The sequence below is a fragment of the Prionailurus viverrinus genome, chromosome B2, assembly GCF_022837055.1.
Source record: "Prionailurus viverrinus isolate Anna chromosome B2, UM_Priviv_1.0, whole genome shotgun sequence".
In the NCBI taxonomy this organism is placed as follows: domain Eukaryota; kingdom Metazoa; phylum Chordata; class Mammalia; order Carnivora; family Felidae; genus Prionailurus; species Prionailurus viverrinus.
Genome location: NC_062565.1, coordinates 132,547,920 through 132,572,791, shown reverse-complemented (window position 1 = coordinate 132,572,791; position 24,872 = coordinate 132,547,920). Strand labels below are relative to the sequence as shown.

Here is a 24,872-nt window from a genome sequence, read left to right as displayed (position 1 = left end):
CCTTGTTTTCCTGGTCCTCCAATACCTTCATCCCGGATTTGTGTCTTAGTTCTGTTCTCTGGCTAGCTTCCTGGGTTAACGTCGCTCACTTAGTGTGTGGGGCTATCTGCTCTCTTTTTGTACAAGTGCAGGTAGTAGGCCTTGTACCCCAGCCCCTCCCTCCACCTATCCCACCCTCGCCAGAAGTGACTCCTCACCTGCCTCTGACACAGCAAGAGGAACAGGACACAGAGAAATAGAGTTGAAAATGGGGTGATAGCTTATTTTAAATGACTTCTAAATTGACTTCCAACTCAATAATTCTATGATTCTTTTCCTTTTCAGTGTTTGTTATGCTCATTCTTAAGCTGCTGTTTCTTCTTCTTCTTCATCTTATTAATCTATAAGCCTTGTTTCCCAAGCTACCATGAGAAAAATCAAGCCAGTTTCTGGTTTAATAGCGTCATTACTTCAACTCCCTAAACTGGGCTCTCCCTTTCTCCCCTGTTCCCCGCAAGCCCCGGTGGCTAGTTTTGCCTTTCACCTTGTCTAAAGATATGTCCTTCTGTAAAGAAGGAACCTTCAGCCCATGCTTTCCCTTTGGATGATGGGCACCTTGCTTCAGCAGTCTTATGTTACCAGCAGCTCTCCTGCAGAGGACGCTGTTCCTCACACCTATTATTGCTTTGCCAGACCTCTGGCCTGGCTCGATGGTCACCGAGTGTTGCCATGCTCTTCCGCAAGAAAGGCAGACCTTCTGCCCAGTGGGACAGCTCTTTTTGATGCCAAAAGGAGAGCTTGTTCTTCATGATGAAAACATGTGTTGTTCCAGTTGGCAGAGTTAGGATCAGTAGGTGGAAATATAAAGCTCTGGACCCCATAAGGCTCTTGGAATAAATCTTCAGAGAACTAAGCTGGGAAAACTACACGGTGTTACAACACTCATTTCCTTTTTTCGACATTTACTGAGTGTCTGCTTTGCCCTAAAGTCTCACAAATTAGAAAGAAGAAAATGGATCTCAAACAAAAAGGAACTTAGAATCTACTAAGGGAAAGAGACATGCAAACCATAATGTAGTCGGATGGGAGTAAAATGCTGTGGGAATGAGAAAGGGGGACCGGCCCCTACATACTCTCCTGAGCTCTAGAGAGGAACACGAACTCACAGGCTCTGTGCTGGCTTAGGACAGGGCTCAAATCCCTGATGGGCCACTTGCTAGTTGAGGGACTCTGGGCAAGTTACTTCAGTATTCTAAAATATCCCTGTAGCAGTGGTACTGGGACGATTAAATGAGAATGTAAAGAACCTAGCAAAATGTCTGGCACAGAGTAAGTGGATGAACATGTTGTTTCCCTTCTCTGTGATTCCCTCTCAAAATAGTCTCTGGGAAATTATCGGGGTAGTTATTCACACATCATTTGTGCTATCTGGAGCCCAGACCCACCTGCTTCAAATGTCTTCCTTATGGTGAAGTTTCTGGACTCTCTAAATGGAGGTCCTTATAACCTAACAGGCAATCTAAGGGTATCTTTGGACAACACACCTGAAACTTTTTCTTTTTTCTTCTTCTCCTCCCCCTCGTCCTCCTCTTCCTCTTCCTCGCCCTCCTCCTCTTCCTTCTTCTTCTTCTTCTTCTTCTTCTTCTCCTTCTCCATCTTTTGTTTCTCATTCTCTGTCCTATGACTTTTCTCTCTGAGACATCAAGCTCCCATTTCATGATTTCTCATTCTATTCTCAAGATACAGTGAAGAACCTCCCTGGTGTCTCTGCCCCTGATTCTGGAGATTCCTTCAACATCAGCTTTCCTGTATATATCTTGCTCCTACCATCTAAATACATCGCAGTCTCATGAATGTGATCCTTGTACCATCATCGCTCTCCCCTTGGACAACACTTGGTAGATACTTTACCTTGCAGGTATCTTACAGCAGAAGATGTGAATAACAGGGGCTTACTTGTTTTGAAGACCAGTGAAGTCTCTATTGAAATAAAAGGGAATAGAACTTGAAATGTAAGGGAACAGAGGAAGGTATCACCAAAGTAAGAAACCAGGTCCCTCTAGAGTGTGAGCCTTGTGGGGCACAAATGAAACAAAGATGCAGCTTTCATATGCCTCTGTTTCCAGAGCTCTGCTAGAGATCCAGGAGTCTGTCAAGTCTCACAATTCTATCAAAAAATGCAAGACAATGTCTGCCATAGCACTGAATATTCAAATTCTGGATTTAATTTTCAATCTAGAGTTTCAGGTCCCTCCCACCTTCCACATCATCAAACTGTACTCTTCTCTATCACCCACCTGGCCTGTAGGTCTTGCATGATGTTCTCTAACTTTCATCTGGCAGACATGTTGTGAGCAAAATCAGACCATCGTAATTGTTTTTTGTACCAGTCTATTTCTCTTATTGTACCTCTTACAAAGTATGGAGAAGGAATGCACACATTTAATAAATAGAAAATATTTATTATACAGCATTATCAAGATTATTTGACAAAGGCAGTAACGAGCCAAAGGAAAACACTTTTACAAGAAGCTAAACAACGTGTATAAGCACGTACATCAAGATGAAAAGTATCTGCATTTTTGGTATAAGGTATGTCTGTGTACATTTCCAATTTTGAACAATTATGCTGTAAGAGCTAATACTGCATTGTGTTCAGGAAAACATTTAATCATGGTAATATTAGGCATTCAGAGAAATAATGTGATTGGTGTTGAATGTGTTCACCAAATGTTTCAGACTAAAACCTCAGAACAAACCGATATCTTACATTATTTGAATAGTAGAGCAGTTTTCCTGATCTATACTTACTTTTAAAAAATCTGAATGCACAAGTCCTGTGATATCAAGGACATATGTTAGTGGCATTAAGATATAAAACATGTTTCACGAATAATAGATAGTAGGCTTTTACTTGCTAGTTTGCCAGGAAGTAGACCATCTATTAAGCATGGGAACCATCTAATTCCCTCATTCTCCTTCATTACAGTGAAAACATGGAATTGAAATCCTCGTTTCAGTCATTTTTCAACATGGAATTGAAATCCTTGTTCAGTCATTAACACCAAAGGTGTTACAAAATAATTTTTTAAAAGAAAGGCGGTCCATTCTTGTTATGGAACCGACTAAACTTGGCAGTGGAGTATGGGAAGGCATGAGAAACATGAGCCTCAAACATCGGAGCTGATGTTAAATTCTGAACAAATGATGAGGCGGGTATTTAAAGATTCTAAGATGATTTTTGGCTGAGAAATCAGCTTCCAAATGAAGGAAGCATATTAAAATATGACTGCACATAAGGCATAAACAGATATTTAAAGGGGTAAGATCCATTCCACAAATAATAGAAGAAATCAAAATGGCGAGAAGAGTCACTTTTATTGGGTGTAAAAAGGAGGATATAAATGAAATGACTGGATGACACATACGTGGTTATTACACACAGTACACAACAAAAATATAAAGAAAAGGGATGACAGCGAAAATAGAGGAATAAAAGTACATGGAAATAAAAATTAAAAGAAAGCAAAAAATGGTAAATAGAAAACTGGGGAAATTATGCCAGAGAGGTTAGCATATGCTTTATAAACACTGAAAGCTCAAGTCGCTGTGGAAAATCTCTTTAAAAAATTCTAAAGTGACCTGAAATCATCTCAACACTGTCGTTTCAACCTTATGTTTTAATAATGATATCTGAAAATTTATAAAATGTACTTTTTTATTGTAACCCACAGTTTTTGTGAATTTTTAATACAACACATTTTCAAGCCACTACGTTATAACATATCCACATCATAAAATATCTGAAAAAGAAGTTCCCTTTTAGAAGAGGGAGGACCATCTGAGCAGCATAAGGAAACCATTGGACCACAGCACTCAAACCATCAAAGAGCTTCTGCAGATATTGGTGACAATACCTAAAACATCATTGGAACAAAGAAATATCTATACTATATTGGAAAGACGACTTCTAGTTGCAGTTACATTGACATTACAGTGCACAAATTTTATTATCACAAGTATACAAAGACACAGGAACACATTTACTCACCAGTTACAGGAATTATTTGTCAATAGGAAGGATGACAATAGGAAGGACGTTATTTGTCATTGAACCAGCAAGAGTTGCTCTGAGTACACCCTTAAGTTGGAAGATGGATTTGTGTCTGTAGTACACAGGAGAAACAATGGCACCAAATACACATACTGCATTTTAGAAGTTCAACTGGTAAGTATTATTTGCTACAGTAAATGTAAGGTAACAATTTTGCCACATGGTTTGTTCTCTTTAATTAAAGGGCAGAGAAGAGCCCCCTTGGCACAAACACAAGAAAATCCACAAAACACCTTCTGCCAGTCTCAAAACAATGGCTTGCTCTAATCTTTTCTCCGAAATCACCAATAAGCGAGTATCAAATATGGGACGTTATTTGTGCTGATTGTGTTCAAAGCCTCATGCTTATGTGTCCTCTTGCTTCTCAATCCTTCCTCCCTTGGCACTCCTGATGAAGCACTTTTTGGTGATGATTTTGCTCTGATTCCTGTTTTCCTAAATAGAGAGAAATCACAGAGCAGTAGGGTATCCATACACTTTTTTCCCAACGCAACAAGGCTGGCCCGGGAGTCAGGTGCAATGGGTGAAGGGAGGCTCCTGAAGACCAGGAGTCTGTGGGCTCAGTAAGGAGAAGGGCTGGAGAAAAATGAGCTGCCGTCCCATGGGTGGTTCCATGCCTGCCCCTCCTTCACCCACCTGCTCTGGCTCCAGCCTGCTCACTAAGAATACCACCAACACCATGATGTTCACCAACGATTCACCTGGCTGGTCCACACGTGCTGTCTCGTTTCAAGCTGGCCAAGTGTGTGTGGGCATGTCTATCTATGCACAATGTCCAAAAGAGGAGATTATTCGTGTTGATTTATTTATTTATTGACTTATTATTTATTTATTCATTCATTTATGTGGTGAAAGTTGTTTATTATATGGGATTGTGCTTTGTCAGAATTCCCTTTCTTCCCAGAGAAGGCTTTTGAATAATTCAAGAATCGGGATCCTCGCCTGGATCCCTTTTTGCTTGCAGAGCACAGTTCCCTCTGGCCTTCCCTACGGCAGCAGCATTGTCCTCCTTGCCTGCTGACTTCACCCTCCTCCCCCCATCTCCTCCTCCCAGCCGTCGGCGCATCTCCGGAGGTGCTGGTGCTCCCTGGTTTTTCTCGCTGTCCCCGCGGACACCTCCTCCCTACAGGGTGGAGGAGCTTTGCTTGTAGTCCCTCAGAATGACGGAGGCGTAGGTCACGTTGGGAGGGGTGCAGAGCACCGACTCGGACACGGGGGAGCTGGGCACCGAGCTGCCGGAGGCCACCGAGTCGCGGAAAGGCGACGGAGGCGTCAGAGCAGGTGAATCCTCGGGGAGGGGTTTGCTGGCCGCCTGCAGGTCCTCGTCTTCCTCCTCCAGCTCGTCTTCCTCGGTGTTCCCTTCCCGCTCGTACAAGTACTCCTGGAGGAGCTTAAACCTCTCGCTGTCGTCCTCATCCTCGTCTTCTGCCGGCGGGGAGGCGGGCTCCTCCCCGAAGGTGCTCAGTTGCAGCGGGAGCATTTGCAGGTGCTGCGGGGGCGCCGGGGGCGGGTACAGCGAGCGCACCCCGTTCCCCGGACCCCCGGGGACTGCGAGCACCGCGTTGAAATCGGGGATCCCGGTGCTGAAATTGTTGACCACTCCCTGTAGCTGGTCCATCAGGGATTTCTGCGGTGGCGGTGGCTGCTGGAGGGGAGGGGGCAAGCCCTTGGGGACGGCCGGGTCGGCCAGGAAGAGGGGGGTCTCCTCTGTGGTCAGGTGGGGCGGCAGAGGCGGGGTGCTCACCGCGGTTGGCACACGTCGGTGCACCACCATGGAAGGACTGTTGGGAGGGCTGAAGCCGACCGGCTGGGCATCCTCCTCCTCCACGTTGTAAAGGGTCTTGGTGCTGGTATCGGAAAAGGTCAGGCTCTTGCCAGAGCCCTGGTAACTTTTAGTGAGGGGCTTGATGACGGCTGTTTGGTTGCAGGCCGTCTCATTGGTCTTCACGTGCACAGAGAGGCGGTGCCACATGTGCTGTCCTTTGGGCACCTGTCTTCCACCTGGTTCAGACCATGACACAGACTTGCCATTAGAACTATGAACAAAATAGAGATGGATTTATTTGCAGGTATATCATGCACACAGGATAAGACACATACAAATTATACGCAATCCCAGCTCAAGGCAATTTGATTCCCCCCACCCCCACCCCGCTCCCGGGAGCCACTGTAGGTCTGGCGCCAAGCCCTCAATCTCCCCTTATTACAGGTCAAAGGCCAAAAGCTGCAGCGACCCCAGGTGGCCTCTGTAGCTGCAGTCAGTGATTCCATTCACCCCAAGACAAGGCAGAACATTTTGCCCCTGAACAAGTTGTAGGGGAGAAAAGCCAGCCTGTTACACAAGCAGCTATTTTCATTTAGGTCTGAGATTTCACCAAGTTATTATACACCCACGTACACACGCACACGCCTAAGGTAACAACAAAATTGTCACTCTGTGCAAGCCTTTGAAAGATTCCAAAATTGATGGAGGAACCAAAAAATAAAACTACAGTTACACGGGGACAACAGAATATAACGACCATAGCTCTTGTCGCCCTTTCTTCTCAGTCCCTGGAACAAATCAAAGCTTTTCTCACCGTGTGCAGGTACCAGAGCAGCGTGGTCATACACACGGCAGCTGTACGGAGGAGAAGAAAGCAGATGACGGAAAACCCAGACCCACATTCCATTTAAGTGTGTCACAAGTGTTGCTTTTCTTTTTGTTTCAATGCACCATCCCCGACACTTACAATGGACCGCAATTCACATAAAGGCCCTGATTCACAGCGGCTGGTTTGGGATTTCCACACTGGGGATTTTTAACTAGGTAGTGTTAAGAAGTCCAGCAAAATACAGATGGTTAGACCCTGGGTTAGTCCTTCAGCATAGTTTGTGATGCGAATGAGACGAAAGGAAGATTCAGAGAAAGCAGAAGTTACTGAGACAAAAGCCCTTCCATGGCCTTTTACTCATTGAGCTTTGGAGAAGAAAAAATGTTGGGGTACCAGCAGGACTCCAGCTTTATTGGCATATATCTTCGTGGGACCATTTTAAAACCAATTAAATAGAAAGAGGAGGAGGAGGGGGAGGAGGAGAGGGAGGAGGAGGGGGAGGAGGAGAGGGAGGAGGAGAGGGAGGAGGAGGGGGAGGAGGAGAGGGAGGAGGAGAGGGAGGAGGAGGGGGAGGAGGAGAGGGAGGAGGAGGGGGAGGAGGAGAGGGAGGAGGAGGGGGAGGAGGAGAGGGAGGAGAAGAGGGAGGAGGAGGGGGAGGAGGAGAGGGAGGAGGAGGGGGAGGAGGAGGGGGAGGAGGGGGAAGAGAAAGAAGAAGAAGAAGAAGAAGAAGAAGAAGGAGGGAAAGAGATGTATTGTGTATGTACTCAAACTCTATTCTGTATGTTGTAATTAATAACACTGGTCTTGCTTTTGGACTTTTAGCTTTTTTTTTTCTGTATAACTCTCAGCAGATGGTGGTGCCTTGCCACAGCATACTATTAATAACAGCGGTGTTAATACTTAAATCAGGAAGTTTATTTTTTCGTGTATGTGTGTGTGTTCAGTTTGCTTTTTCACTGTATTCGTGAAAACAACAGAGAAAGTAGCACAATGTTAACACATTTTTGACATTAAAAGGAATAGGGATAAGGAACAGTTTTTTTTCTTAGGTGGATGTGTGAAATAGACTATTTTGTATCATGGTCTTTTGTTTGGGAAAATGTATGGAATGATCAGTAGCTAATATAATGGTTTATTTAATCATTTTGAAAATACAAGAATGAGTACTTCAAAATTATATGTGTGTCACATTTACAATGACAATAATGTTTTGACATTTTATATATTATTATCTTGAAAAGGGAAGTGAGCCACTAAGTACGGAATGTTAAAGAAATTCTGATACCTATTACAGAAAATTCTGGATAAAGAAGTCCCAAAATAGGTACAGTAGCTAAAATTTTGATCTCATTATTTGGGAAAAGGTAGTTCTTCTATATAGCTTATAATTTATATGCTGAATTTTTAACTGTCTAGGAAAAATCCTATCTCCAAAATACGATATGAAAATTAATATTTCTCTTAAATATATGCTTACTATATTCCTTGAGAATGTAGAAGTCCTTGTAAATGCAAAATTACAGACTTTTCAGCTTCCACACTCATATTAGAATACCTGACTTTCTTCCGAGTTGAGTCAACTCAAAAACAGATGATTAATGTTCCCAGTATGAACAGTCAACCAGCCAACAGGCAGGACCATAATCCACAGTTCCTCTTCTGAGTTTGAAACCCTAGGTAAATTCCAACTTCCTTCTTTCCCAATTTCCTCCACTCCCTACTCTACTCACACCATTTTTCTCTTGGTGCAATCATTATGACCCTTCCAGAAAGTATAAAACCACTGATATGCCTCTTGCCTTGCCTTTTAACTATGCTTTAGTATACCATCTAACCTCAATCATTTGCATCCCTTTTAATTGCAACGGAAACACTTTTTCCTTCTCCTAATGCCTGCCTCTCAATGCTTTTTTTTTTATTAAATTTTTTTTTTAACATTTATTTATTTTTGAGACAGAGAGACAGAGCATGAACGGGGGAGGGTCAGAGAGAGAGAGGGAGACACAGAATCTGAAACAGGCTCCAGGCTCTGAGCTGTCAGCACAGAGCCCGACACGGGGCTTGAACTCACGAACCGCGAGATCATGACCTGAGCCGAAGTCGGACGCTTAACCGACTGAGCCACCCAGGCGCCCCTCAATGCTTATTTTTTTTTAGAAATCATTAAACTAGAAGGATGCCTTGTGTCTTCATTTAGTTGTGTGTGTGTGTTCAAGACATAAGTCTCTTGAGAGCTAGTCTACACCTCACTTCACCACCGGGCTTATATACCTCAACAAAATGTCACTCCAGTCTCCACACATGCTGGCAAAAAGCTATGCCTGTATTTCTGGGACCTACTTCACTCACTCGCTCGCTCACTCACTCACTCAAGCTACCTCACTGCCCAGTATTCTACGTGGGCCTTTTTAAAAATCATGTGCTTCCCTATGTTAATGGTATTATTAATCACCTTGCATGTAGATGTAATCACAACTTAGTTCTGTTTTAATCCAATACCTTTCTTATTCTTGTAATGGAAGATTTTCACCCTGGCCGTCAAAATTAGCAGCTTTTCCTTCCCTTCAGAGTCTTGTTCCAGATTTGCAGTAAAGTACTGTTTAATTAGGAAGCCGTTCTAATGTCCCAGGGCATTTATCAGATTAAGAAAATTAGATTCACCTTTTTTTTTTCCCAAGGACAAAATAAATTGCTTCCTGAAAACCAGAGATAGTGAAGGAAATGTATCATCTCATAGGAACTGCAGCACAGAGCATAAACCTTGGTCCTTCTGAATTAGTTGTTTCTGACGTGTGGTCCATATACAGCTTGAATGGTCCATGAATCTACAAATCCAATAAGCTTTGCTTTTAGACTGAATCAATGTTATGTCTTCACAGATTGTGCACTGCTACTTTCAAATGCATGTAAACGCTATTATGACAAAGTGTGCTGCTAGGTACAAGTATAGCTAAATTCTGAGAAGCTTTTTTGTGTTTTTTGTTCAAGCGGCCACTAAAAAAAATACAATTACTATCATCAATTGGGGAGAGGGCTTAATAAGCATTTTGGTGTGAAAAGGAATTACCTTACTTGCAAAGGTTCAGAACCCATGGCCATGATATTGAGAGGAGAAAAATGTATAAAATATGAGGCAGCAAAAAGGCATACATGCATTATAAAAATGCAATATTACTATGAAATAAATCTTCCACTTAACCCTAGATAACTTTAATACCTTCTGTTTCGGCCATCAGCGTCTTCCTTCTATTATTTAACTTTTTTCGATTTCCTCACCTTAGGTAAAGTAACCTAGTCTAGAAACACCCCATAATTGTCACACAGCATGCCATCTTGCTCTCACTTCAGAAGACAGACATGAGGCCTGAAACAATCTTATATTTGGAGACCGAGTGCAGTAGCATTTGGCTTGAATACCTCAGGTGGCTAGATGTCTTTATGAATACTGATGTTATTGGAGGAAATGGCTGTTAGGCCGGCGAGGAACCAGGACTAGAGGGTGATTTAGACAGGGAGTGTGCAGGACCAAGGGGGCCTGAGGCTGCACTCCAGCTCTGACAGGCTTGGGGTCTTGCTTTGATCTTTCTTTCATTAGGTGAGTACGACAATCCCCTCCAGTCAGAAAATCCAGGATTTACAGCACTTGGGAGAGTGGTTGGAAGTGGGTGGTGTAAACAGATGAGTACATCTTTGGCATTCAGGGTGATCTCGTCTGTTTTATTTGTTTCAGTAAGTACTAGTTACATCTGCCGAGTACACTGCTCTCTGCTCCAGAGAGGTCTAAAATGGGAATCACAGTGGGTGGATGTTTGAGATCAGGAGGGAAGCATCCTGCACAAGCTGCCTGAGGGGAAGCTTACACAACACCTGTCTCCCTTATGTCCAATTCAAGTCTTGGCCACGAGGCTTAATAGCTTCACAACAGACATAAGGACGGCATCCAGAGAGCCCACAGACAAGGCAAGACCTTCACATAGGAGGGTGGAGACTCACTCCTTGCAACCTGACGAGGTTAGCATTTGCTTTCTCTGAAAATGCAAATGGAAACGGGAAATGCCATTGAGTCCCAGCATGGAGAGAATGGCTTACCAAGCTAAGAAAATAAACCAGAGCTACAGGCTTATGGGCAGTTCTGCTGAGGTCATGCAGCTACAGTTGGGACTCACGCCGGGCCTTCAAAATGGCTGCTGCTGCCCCAACTGAGACACTCCGGAAGGAATGCCAGAGATGCGCTGGACGAATACCTCACCTCTACCTGCTTCAGCGAGCTGGGACCGGAATGAAGTCTGAGGAGCGATTCTTGTAGAATCGCAGGCATAGGAACTATTTGAAACCGTATGAGTCAGACTCTTGTTTTCTCAGGCGATGCAAAGTTAGTCTTCAGTACAAAGGACTTCCACTGATGCCAGTTACACTTTTGAAAGCTTTCCAGAAAAATCTGAATATTCAGTATACAGTTTCCAGGAGCCTATGTGAACATAAGTAAAATTTCTCACCTTTTGATTCACTACTAGTAAGGTAGAAAATCTCTGAATGTATTATTGGAGACAAATGCTTTTTGACTACATGGGAACTTGGTAGTTTCTGCTGATACCAGTCTTAAATGGCATTGTGAATTTTATTCCTCACCTCGGATTCTAACATCATAAGCTAGTCAGAGAACCACTTGGCCTGCTGAAAATGACAATATCACAAAGTCTAAACATACAGTCCTCCTTTTAAAGTATTTAGGTTAATCACATTCTATATGTTAAAGCTATGTGATACAGGATAAAAGATAACACAAAGGAAATCAGTTTGCACTAACAAGCGTGTGCTTTCTTCAATGCATCAATTAGGAAAAAGACATCCACAGATAAAATTACCTCATCAAAGTCAATAAAGTATGGAAGGCTCCATGAACTTTGTCTGGGCATAAGGTGTACTGTCTTGAGAAAACTGACAAATCTGTTTTGAACCAATGAGTAGAATTCTGATGGTTCCTGAGGTTTCTCTGAGTACATTTTAAATGGCTACTCGTTCAACCTAATCGTGATTAACAGCAGAGGAAAGAAATTCCCATGCTAGATTATGTTCCCTTTGAAGGAACTTCAAGTCAAGCATTATTGTATCGTCTATGCTCCATGCTACCAGACCTGTAATTTCCATAGCAAGTCATGTGATGTTCCGCAGCTCTGACCTGGAGTCCTTGTGGTTTGCTCTGGAAACATAGGGCCCTATGGGGCAGGATAGATATAGGCAGACCATAATGGTCCAGTAGGAAGCTTTATCTGCATCACTAGCCCCTTTGCCTTGATTGTTCAAAGCTGTAGGAACTGAAGGTCACAGTGAGAATATCTTTTTTGCTGTTGTTTGTTGAAAAACAACAAAGGCTAAAAATAGTCTCTTTTCGATCTTTTCTTGATCCTTCATAGTCTCCAGAAAGAAAGCTTGAATAGATCTGAGAGTTCTCAACAGCCAACCTATTAGCTTTGCTGATCGTTGCATTTTTTTTTTTTTTTCTGTTTTGTCACCTACCAAGAATGTACCCACTTTCAGCCTCTGCTTTTGCTTTTAGGCACTCACCTTGAAGTCATGAAACGTTAGGTGACTCTCCTCTCTTTCTGGCCCTGCTGTCATGGCAGGACAAGCACATCTACTATTCCCATCAATCCCTTTTGACAGGCAGCCAGCAGCTGTCATGATCAGGATCTCCTTGCTGTGCCCTCAGTCAGACTCAACTCATGCTGCAAGAAATGCTCAATGCCTTTTGACCTGGGAAAATTGCAGAGGTTGCATCCAAGCAGACGAGAGTGGCTCTGATCTAGATGTGCAGAGGCCCCCTGACTACCACCTGAAACGTCCTGGCAGGGCTACCATATTTTTCCCTCTAAGAGTCAGTATGATTCGACTGAGACCGCACTCTTTCTATTTGGGCTTTTGAAGGGAATATCAGAACACAGACTTCCCAATGCACTCCACTGAGTGAAGAAAAGAGACTCCATGGCCTCATATACTGTCCTCCACAGCCAGGTTCAGTAGCAAACATTTGAACCAATTGGGCTCTTCTCATCTGAAGAGCTATTCAGGCCACAGACACCTCATCAGTGGGCTCCCTCCTGCTGCAGGAATGTGTACCTTTGACTCTCCCAGGAGTTTGAAGGGCTGTAAAGGAACAGCTGAAAATGACCACAGACTCCGTGCACAATGAATTGAACATGGTCTATGTTCTTTTGTTAACTTAAAGAGACACTGTCAAGATCTAAAGGTCAAAAATTGGACCAAACATGCACCATTTTTATCAGATGGGGCAAAATCTGATAAAAACACTCAGAATCCTGGGGAAATAACCACATTTCCTTTTTATAAAACTCTCTTTTCATGGGATTCACAAAACTTTTGTTTTGTGCTCCCCAGGGTGTGGGAGCCTCACAGCAGAGGCTCATGTTGGCGTCCAACCCCTCAAACTGACATTATGGAACTCTCCATAAGTTCAAGTTATGGCTTGTACTTTAATGCAGACAGGATCATTTCAAACATTTGTGCAACAGCAAAAAGGCAAAAGAAAAAAAAAAGAAAAGAAAAAAAAAGCAAAGAAAGAGCTCTGTTTGCCAAGGAAAAGCTGACAAATTTAAGAAGGGGGGAAATTCACTTTCGAGCTTGTGAGTGGGAGTCACAAACAAAAGCGAATCTCCAGTGTTGGAAAAAGTGTTGCGTCTTGCTTTGAAACTTAAAAAAGCAAAAAGACTAACAACTTGACAGTGTCCCTTTAAGAACGATGGACAAATTAAGGCGGTCGTGCAAACCATGGCACGTAAATGGTTCCTCATTCTTGATGGCATGCACCACATCTGTTTCCATGTTAGAAAGTGGCAAAACCCAGGAGAGAGAAAGCAAGGGGCCAACCACTCTATTTTCCACGCAGCTTCTCTTACACATTCACTGCAGTGTGGGGGTTTTCAAAGCTGCTCATGTGCCGACGGACACTGGCTGGTGGGCGGGAATTCTGGCTGCCTCTTCCTGAAGATTGAAAAGAAAAAGACACCCAGTGAGTGAGTGCTTACACACGTGTACAGATACAGCGATGACGCCACTCAGGTGGTGCCTGGGCCTGGGCCTAGCCTGTCTCCTGAGCCTTTCTCCACGTCATCCCCACCCCCGTGTCCTGTGTCTGCCTCGCCCTGCCTGGCTGCTTCTCACTGCCACGCTCGTTTCCGAAAGCCACGTCAGTGGAGTGCATTCTTTCTTTTCCCTTACGAGACCATCTCTTTCCAAGTGGCGGATGCTTTTGCTGCTGTGTGTATGTCTGTCCAGAATCAGCCCTTTTCCTCCACTCTTCACATCCCCCTTTCTTCCTGGCGGCAGTGGGCTCCACCTCCACTCACCCTGTTAGGGGCAGAATCTTCCTGCCGACCATTCTTCTTTAAGGATGTTCACGGATTTATGTCTTACGTCGCGAATTTTAGTTGCATTGCTAATTTTCCTTATTATTTTATCACAAAGGCATAATTGTCACTTCCTATAAAATCACATTTATCTCTTGGCCACAGGACAGAGTGTGTCTGATGGTGGAGAGGGGGGAATGGCAAGAGATCGGAGGCATCTGCCACATGGGGGAGAATGCGGTCTCATTCCTTGGTTAGATGTCTCCTTCTACAGCACATAGGATGACCTGAGAAGGGGAGAAGAGCACTGACTGGTCATGACAAGGTTAATGGAGCGACCGTGGGCAGTTGGCCTTTCCATCTTTTGTTAGGGTGAAGAGAAGTGGGCTTTCCCATGAGTTAAGTAGCACTCAGTGAGATAAAGCCATCTTGTTATCACTCCACATAAGACGGCTGCCAATCAGAGAAAAGAATTTCGGGGAACAAGATGGTAAAGCAGCAGGTGCTGTGGGTGCTCTGGATGTGGTTGGTTGAATTGGGGGGAATGTTGATATTAAGAAACTCTCAGTGATGAAGTCCCCTATAGAGGTCCCTAAAAACTCACAACGATTCCCTGTGTATCAGCATTAGGCCACCTACCCCAAGATCCTGACGACAGTTATCCAGTGTTAATCAGAAGAGGACCACAACGGCTGCAGGCAAGTCAAAGACTTTTGCTACGTTCCCTATCTCTTTTTTTCCCATTAAAGCAGACAGAGGAGGGGAAACACAAGAGGAAGGAGACAGAGATATTGTAGGAACAGATCACATCCCTCCTCATTCCACATTTTTTCAGGCAGAGGCCTGATACATGCTAGGAAGGAGAGACGTGAATTTGAAATTTGAAAAAGAGTATACTGGAATAGCTTCTTAATACCTGAAATCAAGGAATCTGATATGAATATCAAAGGTGGGAAACAAAGTTTTCCATAGCACAGTTGAAGATAAAAGAGAAAAATTAAAATTAATCAATATCTGTATTTCTGCCAAGTTTGGGCCATTCAATAAAATGGTACATGATCTGCCCAGAACAATTTGAAATCCTCACCCAGAGATAAAAACTCAAAACACCTTCATGTAACTTTGTTACTACTGCAAAAGTCCATTTATTTAAAACAAACAAAGAGATAATGTTTGCTATTAAACTTGCCAAAGTAACATGTCCTTGACATTCAATATGGCCACCTGAAATCACAAAAAGTCATGAAAACATTAGCAACTAGGTGACCAGGGATAAAAGTATGATGTATGGGTGTATAAGTGAAATTATCAGTAAGAAAAGATTATTTAACCTACAAAATAATAAAACAACTTCATTTCTCATGAAGGAAGGCAGAAAATACATTCAAAGGATTCCCTTGCTAAACTGCCTGCATCCCTTGAATCCCGAGTTAATGCTACTGTAGATAATGTCTACATGTGGCCTGGTCCAGTGGGCTGGCTTCAGGGCCCTGTGTCTAATACGGATGCACAGTGGGTCCCTCATCAGAAGGGCCCTGCACTCGGGATTTCGTGGTCTATTGTCATCATTTTGAGATCTGTAATCATTTAATCACTTGATTTGTGTTTTGTAAGTGTTGTGTGCTGGAGCGATGGAGCGCTCTCCAGGGGCTTAGAGCCTCAGCTTACCCATGGTCCTGCCTCCCTGACTTCCCTGGTGCTCCCTGGGACCCTCCGAGCTCTCCGAGCTCTCCACTATCTGGCCCTGCCCAGGGATCGACCACTGCCACTCTCTACCACTGGCAGGGGCCTCTGGACACAATGCAGGAAGATCAGGTCAGGGTCGGGTGCATCTCCAGGCCATCCCCTCCTGGACTAGCATGGCCACTGTGCACTTAACAGGCAACAGCATAGGGGTGAGCCTCTCACCCCTCCTCCACCCTTTTAGTCCATGTGCTGTTTTTTTTAATATCCTTCGAGATCACCAGTCTACCAGGGGCTAGGGCAGGAGGGAGAGAAGAAGGGGAGAGGCTTGGTTCAATTTCCCTGTGGTGTCTTTCCAGTGACCTGTGGGAGGGGAACCTGGCAGCCTGAGGGCTGCACCTGTATGGAGTCACGCAGTGGAGGCTGGGGGGCCTGGAAAAGTCTGCACTTGCCCCTAGGTATCACCCCCGCTGCGCAGCATTAAATGGCAAATAAAAAACACAAGGACAAGTTGAGAGAGAGACCAGAGGAGAAAAGAAAAGGCTTTATATTGTAGTCTCTAACATTTCCTCTGCGTTTTTAACCAGGGGCCTCATGCTTCCTTTCTGCACTGGGCTGTGCAAATGATGTAAGCTGGTCTTGTCTGCTGGGTCTATGTATGCTGTTAAAAAAAACCACAGGGAAACACCTTGACGGCTCAGAGACTTGACACGGTGACATTAGCAGAGGTGCACAGAGTATGGCCTGCCCAGACAGATAGCACTTGTGTCCCCTGGGGATGAGGTGGGAGCTCTCTGGCCTCTGTCACTGACTTGGAATTACCGCTGCACTCAGTGGACTGTTCTGGGTTCCTTCATGGGTCGCAGCCATACTGACAGCCAAACTCCACACGGTCACTCCCAGGAATCCCAAAGCCACCTTAATTAACTATTGATTGAAATAGTTAAACAATTATAGCATTTCCTTCCTGGTGCCATTTTTCAGTCTCTGACTCACCTTGTGGTTGAAGTGAAATGTAAATGACCTATGCCTACAGACCTTACATTTTATGAAATGTTGATTCAAGGTTACAGGCCAAAGCCTTGAAAACTCCATTGCCAGAGTGTCCATTTTATCGACTGTGTAAAAACTGAAAGGAGCTTGACTTCAGGGTATTTTTAGCAACTGTAAAACCACATATTCAACCAACCACAGATTCGGCAAGCCAGAGTAAAAGCTTGGAGGGAAAATGCAGCATATGGAGACTTGTCAAATATAAGTTCCAAATCTGTGCTTGAATCTTTTGGCAGAAACTGTGGATTTAAAGAAACCCCAGAAATTTAGTAAGGAAGATTCAGATCCAATTTCTTCTGAAAGTGCAAAGTCTTTCTTTTCTTTTCCTTTTTCCCCTTCCTCCTTTCCTTTTCCTTCCTTCCTACCTTCCTTCCTTCTTTCTTTCCTTCCTTCCTTCCTTCTGTCCTTCCTTCTGTCCTTCTTTCCTTCTTTTCTCTTCCTTCCTTCCTTCCTTCTGTCCTTCCTTCTGTCCTTCTTTCCTTCCTTCCTTCTTTCCTTCTTTTCCCTTCCTTCCTTCCTTCCTTCCTTCGTTTCTATTCCTTCCTCCTTGCTATACAGTCACCGCTTGTTATAGTTTCTTCCACCTATTCCCATTGTCCAAAACTTCCTTTATATAAGAAGCTATCTCTCTTTGAGTGTACTTAGTCCTATATGACTTGTTTTCTTTTTTTTTTAACTTTCTATAATTTATTTTTTTTTTTATAATTTACATCCAAGTTAGTTAAGCCATTACTCATTTAGCCTACCCCCCCTCCCACAACCCCTCTAGTAACCCTCTGTTCTCTATATTTAAGAGTCTCTTATGTTTTGTCCCCCTCCTTGTTTTTATATTATTTTTGCTTCCCTTCCTTTATGTTTATCTGTTTTGTATCTTAAAGTCCTTATATGAGTGAAGTCACACAATATTTGTCTTTCTCTGACTAATTTTGCCTAGCATAATACCCTCTAGTTCCATCCAGGTAGTTGCAAATGGCAAGATTTCATTCTTTTTGATTGCCTAGTAAAACTCCATTGTGTGTGTGTGTGTGTGTGTGTGTGTGTGTGTGTATACACCACATCTTCTTTATCCATTCATCCATCGATGGACATTTGGGCTCTTTCCATACTTTGGCTATTGTTGATAGTGCTGCTATAAACATGGGGTGCATGTGTCCCTTCAAAACGGCGTACCTGTATCCCTTGGATAAATACCCAGTAGTGCAACTGTTGGGTTGTATGGTGTACTATTTTTAATTTTTTGAGAAACCTCCATACTGTTTTCCAGAGTGGCTGCACCAGTTTGTATTCCCACCAGCAGTGCAAAAGAGTTCCCCTTTCTCCACATTGCTCACCAACATCTCTTGTTGCCTGAGTTGTTAATGTTAGCCATTCTGACTGGTGTGAGGTGATATCTCATTGTGGTTTTGATTTGTATTTCCTGGATGATGAGTGATGTTGAGCATTTTTTCATGTCATATGACTTTGTTTTAATGTATCATTTTCTTTATAGTAAGTCACTCATACATCGGTTTGGTTTGTATGCTAGGAATTATTCTTCACATTAACTTGAAAAGTTGTCACAAACAAGTTTCACTCATTGTAGCACAGCAATATGATGTCTGGAGTAGGACTCCAGAAACCAGGCACTTTCCAACTGTGTATTTGCCCCCATCAGACTCAATTTTTACATCCATAAGGAAGGATTTTGAAAGAATAAATGTGAAAATGCTTCCAATTGGCAAAATGCTATCCCAGCCTAATACATCACTATTAAACCCCTTCCTCTGAAGGATGAGGAACAAAAACACAGACAAAAGACCCAGATGTGTTACATCTGAGTATGTGTAGAGTAGACTAGTTCATAGTCTCTCAAACTTTATTTCATTTTACTCATGACTGTTAATCATTTTCCTTATTCAAGAATCTCAGTAACTTCTAGTAGTAAATAAACTGTTTTCTCTAATAAACTGCTATTTTCCAAATTGTGGGAGATGGAGTTTGTGGGGAGCAACATTAGTGACATTGAATGGATGTGGCAGGAGCAGGTGAAAGATAGCTACAGAGCAGGTAAGCTATCTGTGTCTGAAGTTGTGTGTCTATGATAGGTTTGGAGGTGAGTCTACTTTTAGCAGAGAAAAAATGGTCTATACAATTCCAGATGGTCAGTTCACCATGGAAATAATGTGGCAGCTGTCCAGAGTAATCATAAAGATGGGCAGCAAACACTCAAGGCCATTTTAGCAGAGTATGGTCTCTCTTTTTTTGTTGTTTTTACAGATAAATATGGGATAATTTGTGCCTCTGCTTCCCAAAGCCAAATGCATTTTTCTATTATCTGAATTTAAATATTTATTTCTCAACATTCCTTCATCAGAGTGCAGAGTGGAGCTCTGACTGTATATGTAGGCCATCTGTAAGTGGCAATTTGTTTTACTCTCCATTTTAATGCATGCATATCTAACATAGTACATTAATATTCTTTATATAAACACACAATGCAGTTTTTCCATAGAGGTGTAAAATACTGCTGTCTTTAAACATTCTTAATTATAAACATTTCCAAGCTAATAAGAGTCTGTAGAGAATGTTCTAATAAAATTCAATTTAATTGCCATTATAAATTTGTCAAATATGAACATTTTTGCCTTATTATAGTTTTCTTTCTTTTGAAAACATAAAGGAAATATGTGAAGCCCCCTGTATATTATTCAATATTAATCCTATCCTTTTGGGGGGAAAATTTGGTATGGATCATCACTTGGAATTTTTTAATGCTTTTACAACATATATATTCATATGTGTCAGTAAATAATATATGGTAGTGTTTAGCATGTTATTAGATTTTATATACATAACATCATACTCTATTTCCATTCAGCAATTTTCCCATTTTGTCCATTTGGTATTACATTAATAGATAAAGCTCTAGTTTATTCACTTAAATTAAACTGAATACATACCACATTACCCAAAACATAATCAATTCTCCTATTGGTGGCCACTTAAGTTGTTTCCTACATTTTGCCACTTTAAGCAATGCTGCAGTAACATTCTTGATTATGTCTCCTTGCACACCTAAGTGGGAGAGTTCTTCTATGGTGTGAACCTAGAAGTAAAATTGGTGGATTGTTGTGAGTGCACACTCATTTTCTTATATATGACCAAATTGCGCTGTAAAGCACTTGCACAATTTACACTAATATGTAAGAGTTTGTATATTCTTTCCAATTGCATATGTTTTCAGACATCCTCAAAATCGACTTTTTACTCTGAAAAAATTTTAAAATATAGAAACATGGAGAAAACACTAAAATGAACCACTATTTCCCTAATATCCAGCTTCACTAATAATCAATATATTTGTGAATCTTCTTTCGCCTATACTAGCCAGTTATTAATTTTAAAGTAAAGCTAAGTTGGAGCACCTGGGTAGCTCAGTTGGTTAAGCATCCAACTTTTGATTTCAGCTCAGGTCATGATCTCACTGTTTGTGGATTTGTGCCCTACATCAGGCTCTGTGCTGACAGTGTGGAGCCTGCTTGGGATTCTCTCTCTCCTTCTCTTTCTCTGCCCCTGTGCTGCTTGTGCTCTCTATCAAAATAAATAAATACACTTTAAAAATAAATAAATAAATAAATAAATAAAGCCAAATCATTATGTCTTTTATCCTTAATCAATTCAGTACATAGGCCTATAATACAGGTGCACATTTTTATAATAAAAGAAACAATAACATTATCACATCTAAAACACATTAATAGTAACTCTTTAATATTTGATATTAAATGTTTAATATTATAGTATTTGGATTTCCCTGATTGTCTCATATGTTTTTATTTTATTTTTGATTTTTAAATCAACATCCAAACAAGATCTGCAAATTGCATTTTGTTGATGAGTCTCTTAAGTCTTTTTTAGTCTGTAGGTGTTCCCCTCTCCCTTTTCCTGGCTATTTATTTGTTGAAGAAAGACTGATTGTTTCCCAGATTATGGGTTTTACTTATTGAGTCCCTATAGTGTCATTCAACATATTTTTCTGTGACCTATTATTGCTTATGAATTGATAGTTAGATCTGAGAGCTTGATCAGATTCATGGTTGCTTATGCAGGGAATATAATTCATAGGAGGTAGTGTCTATTTTCTATTATACCAGATCAAAAAGCACATAGATCAGGTTGTCTATTAATCACGTTAAGATTGATCAGTGCATTTAGGTGTAGTCACTCTAAAGCATACATTACAAAACTTCCCATCAGCCTTTCATCCAATGGTTTTAGCAGTCATTGATGATCATTATGAAGATCAATTATTTTATTACAAAACTGCAAAATGGTAATCTAATTCTACATTCCTTCTGTATTTGTCAACTAGGTTTCTTTTCTAAAGTAGAACCTCTCCTCATCAGCTATTCAGTTCCTCTGATGTAGAGTTCAAACAGAAAACACAAGCCAAATGGTGATTCTTTTCTTTTCTTTACCAGTGTTCAGAGTAATGATTTAGTTTTCTAGCATCCTCCAACAGTGATCAGTATATCACCTGTGAGTCTGTTTCTATTGTCTGTTTCCCTTGATTTTTTGGTTATATTAATTCTTCCATGCCTAAACACAGAAGACACATATGAATGTACACACACACACACACACACACACACAATAAGGTTCTCTAGAGGCTGTAAATTGTAGATGGCATTATCTGTGCTAAGAGTTGTTTTACCACTTTATCTGTTAAGTAGAGGTGGACATATCATCTTAATCTAATCCAGACTGCGCTGAGCCAAAGTTAGTTTATAATTGGGTTAGGAATTGGTCTACAGTAGGGAATATCCCTTCAGGGCTTTTTTTTTTTTTTTTAAGTTTATTTGTTTATTTTGGAGAGAGAGAGCGAAGGATGGGCAGAGAGCGGGGGAGACAGAGAATCCCAAGCAGGTTCTGTGCTGTTAGCTCGATGTAGGGCTCAAATTCACAAACAGTGAGATTTTGGCCTGAGCCAAAATCAAGATTTGGATGGTTAACCAACTGAGCTACCTCTTCAGGACTTTTAATAGAATATCTTGTGCACTAGTACACCTCAGCATTAAGAGGCTATGGGAGATTCTGGTCAGCTTCTCAAAGATTTTCAATTTAGATTTTTGGCTTTCTGACCCACACATCTTCAGAATTAGGCAAATGTTTTGATGTGGAACCTTCATCACATGAATTAGTGCCTCTCCAGTTTTGTCAGTCTGGCCTCACATGGTTGCTAAGGTGTTTTCTCATTCTTTCCACAGGAAGGTCTGTCTTCTCAGCATTGGAAGCCCTCAGAAAAATAACTCCATATATCAGAAGTGTGTAGCTTATCTTTTAACGTTTCTGATCCACTCAACTGCAGACAATTGCAAATGTTTTGCAGACAATTGCAAATGTTTTGAGAGAGAAGCTAGAATGTGTGGAAGCCTCTCTGCTTTGCATTTTATCACTTCAGCTTCAAGGCCACAGCATCTCTTCTGCTTTCTTTTCTCCCTCCATTGACTCTGCTTGGGTCATACCTGGATACTAAGCCTAGTCCATGCCTGGCCACTAAGCCCCCAGCCAGGGTCTGGAGTTGGCGGATGCTCCCCAGGCAAAGCACCTGCAGACCATTGGTCCACTTCTCAGTTCTTCTCTCTCTGATATTCTAGTCTTGCCCTCCTTATCACTTCAGTAACTCCCTGATACTGTAAGAAATTTTAGTCTTTCATATATGTTCCTTGAAACTTCCTACTCTTTGCAAATTTTGCACATAGCTCCTTCAGCATTCTAAGATGTTTATCAAGTTCTTGACCACATCACAATGTATATTATATCTTTACAATGTATATTATATCTTTGCATTTCTCTTGTGATCCTTTTCACTTTTTGTTATATAACTAATTGATGCTAATTCTTATCGCCTACATTGGAAAGCCATAGTTTCTGAAGGGCAGGATCCATGTCAGATTTACCAATGTGTGCCAGTTATCCCCCATTTATCCTGCCCCAACTTTTGGAAATAAAAGGAAACCATATAATCTCTCATGCAAAGGATGAATAATTGCTTTTAAGATGAAGGGAGTGCTTTGAAAGTCATGTCATGACAAAATGAATAAATTGGGACTTTTGGAGGACATAAAAAGACATGTGGTCACCTATTTACAGTAAATTAATAAATGATTGAAAAAAATCAAAACAGAACTTAGATATATTTCTAATAGAAAATAAGTCAAAAATACTTCTGAGCTTCTCCATCACTTTGGTAGTTTTAGGAATATCAAAAATAATTATTGTATCTATAACTAATACCAAATCCTAATATTAAATATTGAATGTCATAAAATCTCCAGTGAAAATTAAGTTTACAAATAATTAGTAAAAATAATGTGTATATGTATTTGTGTGTTTCTGTAAAAATTAGAATATACCAAAAAAAAAAAAGTAATGGTGGTTTTTCTCCATATATTGGTAGAATTTAGATAATTTTTATCAGCTATTCTGTGCTTTCCTATATTTTAAAAATTTCCTACAATAAATATTTATCGCTTTTTTAATATATGAAAAATAAACAATAACTATTATTCCAAAAATAAATTTATCATAACATATAGTTCATGAGCAAAATTCCTTCTCTTCTTGGCTTTACCCCAATAAACCAAGGCATTGAATAGAATCTGTGAATGTGTTTTCTTTTGCTGAAAAAAAGTAAAAATTCTAAAAACATATATTAAAATATGAGCTACTAAGGAAAAATATCAAATAGAAATTATAGAATTTGGATATTCATGCTAATATTTTTCATGCAAACCAGTATAATATGGTAATGCATATTTGAAAGTTGACATGAGAATAAATCTTAAGAGTTCCTATCTCATAACAAAAGAAATAAAAAACTTTTGTAACTTTGTATACTGACAGATATGAACTAAACTTACTGTGGTGATCATTTCACAAAATATACAAATATCGAATGATTATATTGTACATCGAAATTAATACAAAGTTATATCTCAATAATACCTTAATGAAAAAAGGGGTATAAATTTTAAAAATTTGAAAATTTCTACTAGATTATCTCAAATTTCTGTCAGAATTAATACTCATTCAACTGAAGACTCTTCTTATGAAGCTAATTCTATTCTGTATTGATAAAAGCCATTAATTTTGTGTATCTCTATAAATACAGATGGGGGTCACAGTTGTCTAAATTGAATTAAATTATAGCATTCATAAAGTTTTTGTATGCTTTGTACATTTACATATGTTATTATCTCCAATTTGAGCATGAGTCATGTCTTATGCTTCTTGTTTCTTCAGCATTTTTTTTTTAATTTTTTTTTCAACGTTTATTTATTTTGGGGACAGAGAGAGACAGAGCATGAACGGGGAAGGGGCAGAGAGAGAGAGGGAGACACAGAATCGGAAACAGGCTCCAGGCTCCGAGCCATCAGCCCAGAGCCCGACGCGGGGCTCGAACTCACGGACCGCGAGATCGTGACCTGGCTGAAGTTGGACGCTTAACCGACTGCGCCACCCAGGCGCCCCATCTTCAGCATTTGACAAATATCTAATTAAATTACACAAAAATCATGTTTGCCTAACGTGTTATACATGGCATACAAACAGTGATCATGGCAAACTAATGCAGGTTTTTGGAAAACAGAAAATAGCTGATAACTTATCATAAATTATGATTCATTAGTAATCATAATTTCAAATTTATTTTTAATTTTGGTCAATTAAAAATGATGAATCCTTGTTATATATGTGATTTGCTAAAGAGACCAGAAATGTAAATCAACTCTTTTCCTATTCCTTGAAAAAATATAAAATATTGAAAAAAAAGAAAAGAAAAAAGAAATAATTACTTTGGTAAAAAGCTTAAAATTGAAGTTGGAATGATAACAAAAAGTCTAGAATTCTGTAAAACTTCTCATATTCTTGGCTATGGCACTAACATCAATATTAGATACGTGTTTCTACTACAGTTTATTTTATGCTACCATTTCTCTTTCAGTAGAGGCATTAATATCTTCCTGTCACCATCCATCAAACCTGAAAAAGAACTGAATGGTCAATTATCATAGAGTTTCTTTCTTAGTATTCAATGTATAGACA

The 24,872-nt window shown here is 40.9% G+C and overlaps 1 protein-coding gene across 2 annotated transcripts in view; it reads right to left on the bottom strand.

The window, feature by feature from the left end:
• Nucleotides 1-5,216: 5,216 nt before the first annotated feature.
• Nucleotides 5,217-24,872, bottom strand: part of GRM1 (glutamate metabotropic receptor 1) — a 429,826-nt gene continuing 410,170 nt past the window's right edge. Inside the window, exon 8 of one of the 2 annotated variants that reach the window (XM_047859536.1) lies at nucleotides 5,217-6,129. In XM_047859536.1, the coding sequence (XP_047715492.1) occupies nucleotides 5,217-6,129 (913 nt within the window). The remainder of the gene's footprint in view (nucleotides 6,130-24,872) is intronic. The other variant, XM_047859537.1, reaches the window with a different exon arrangement.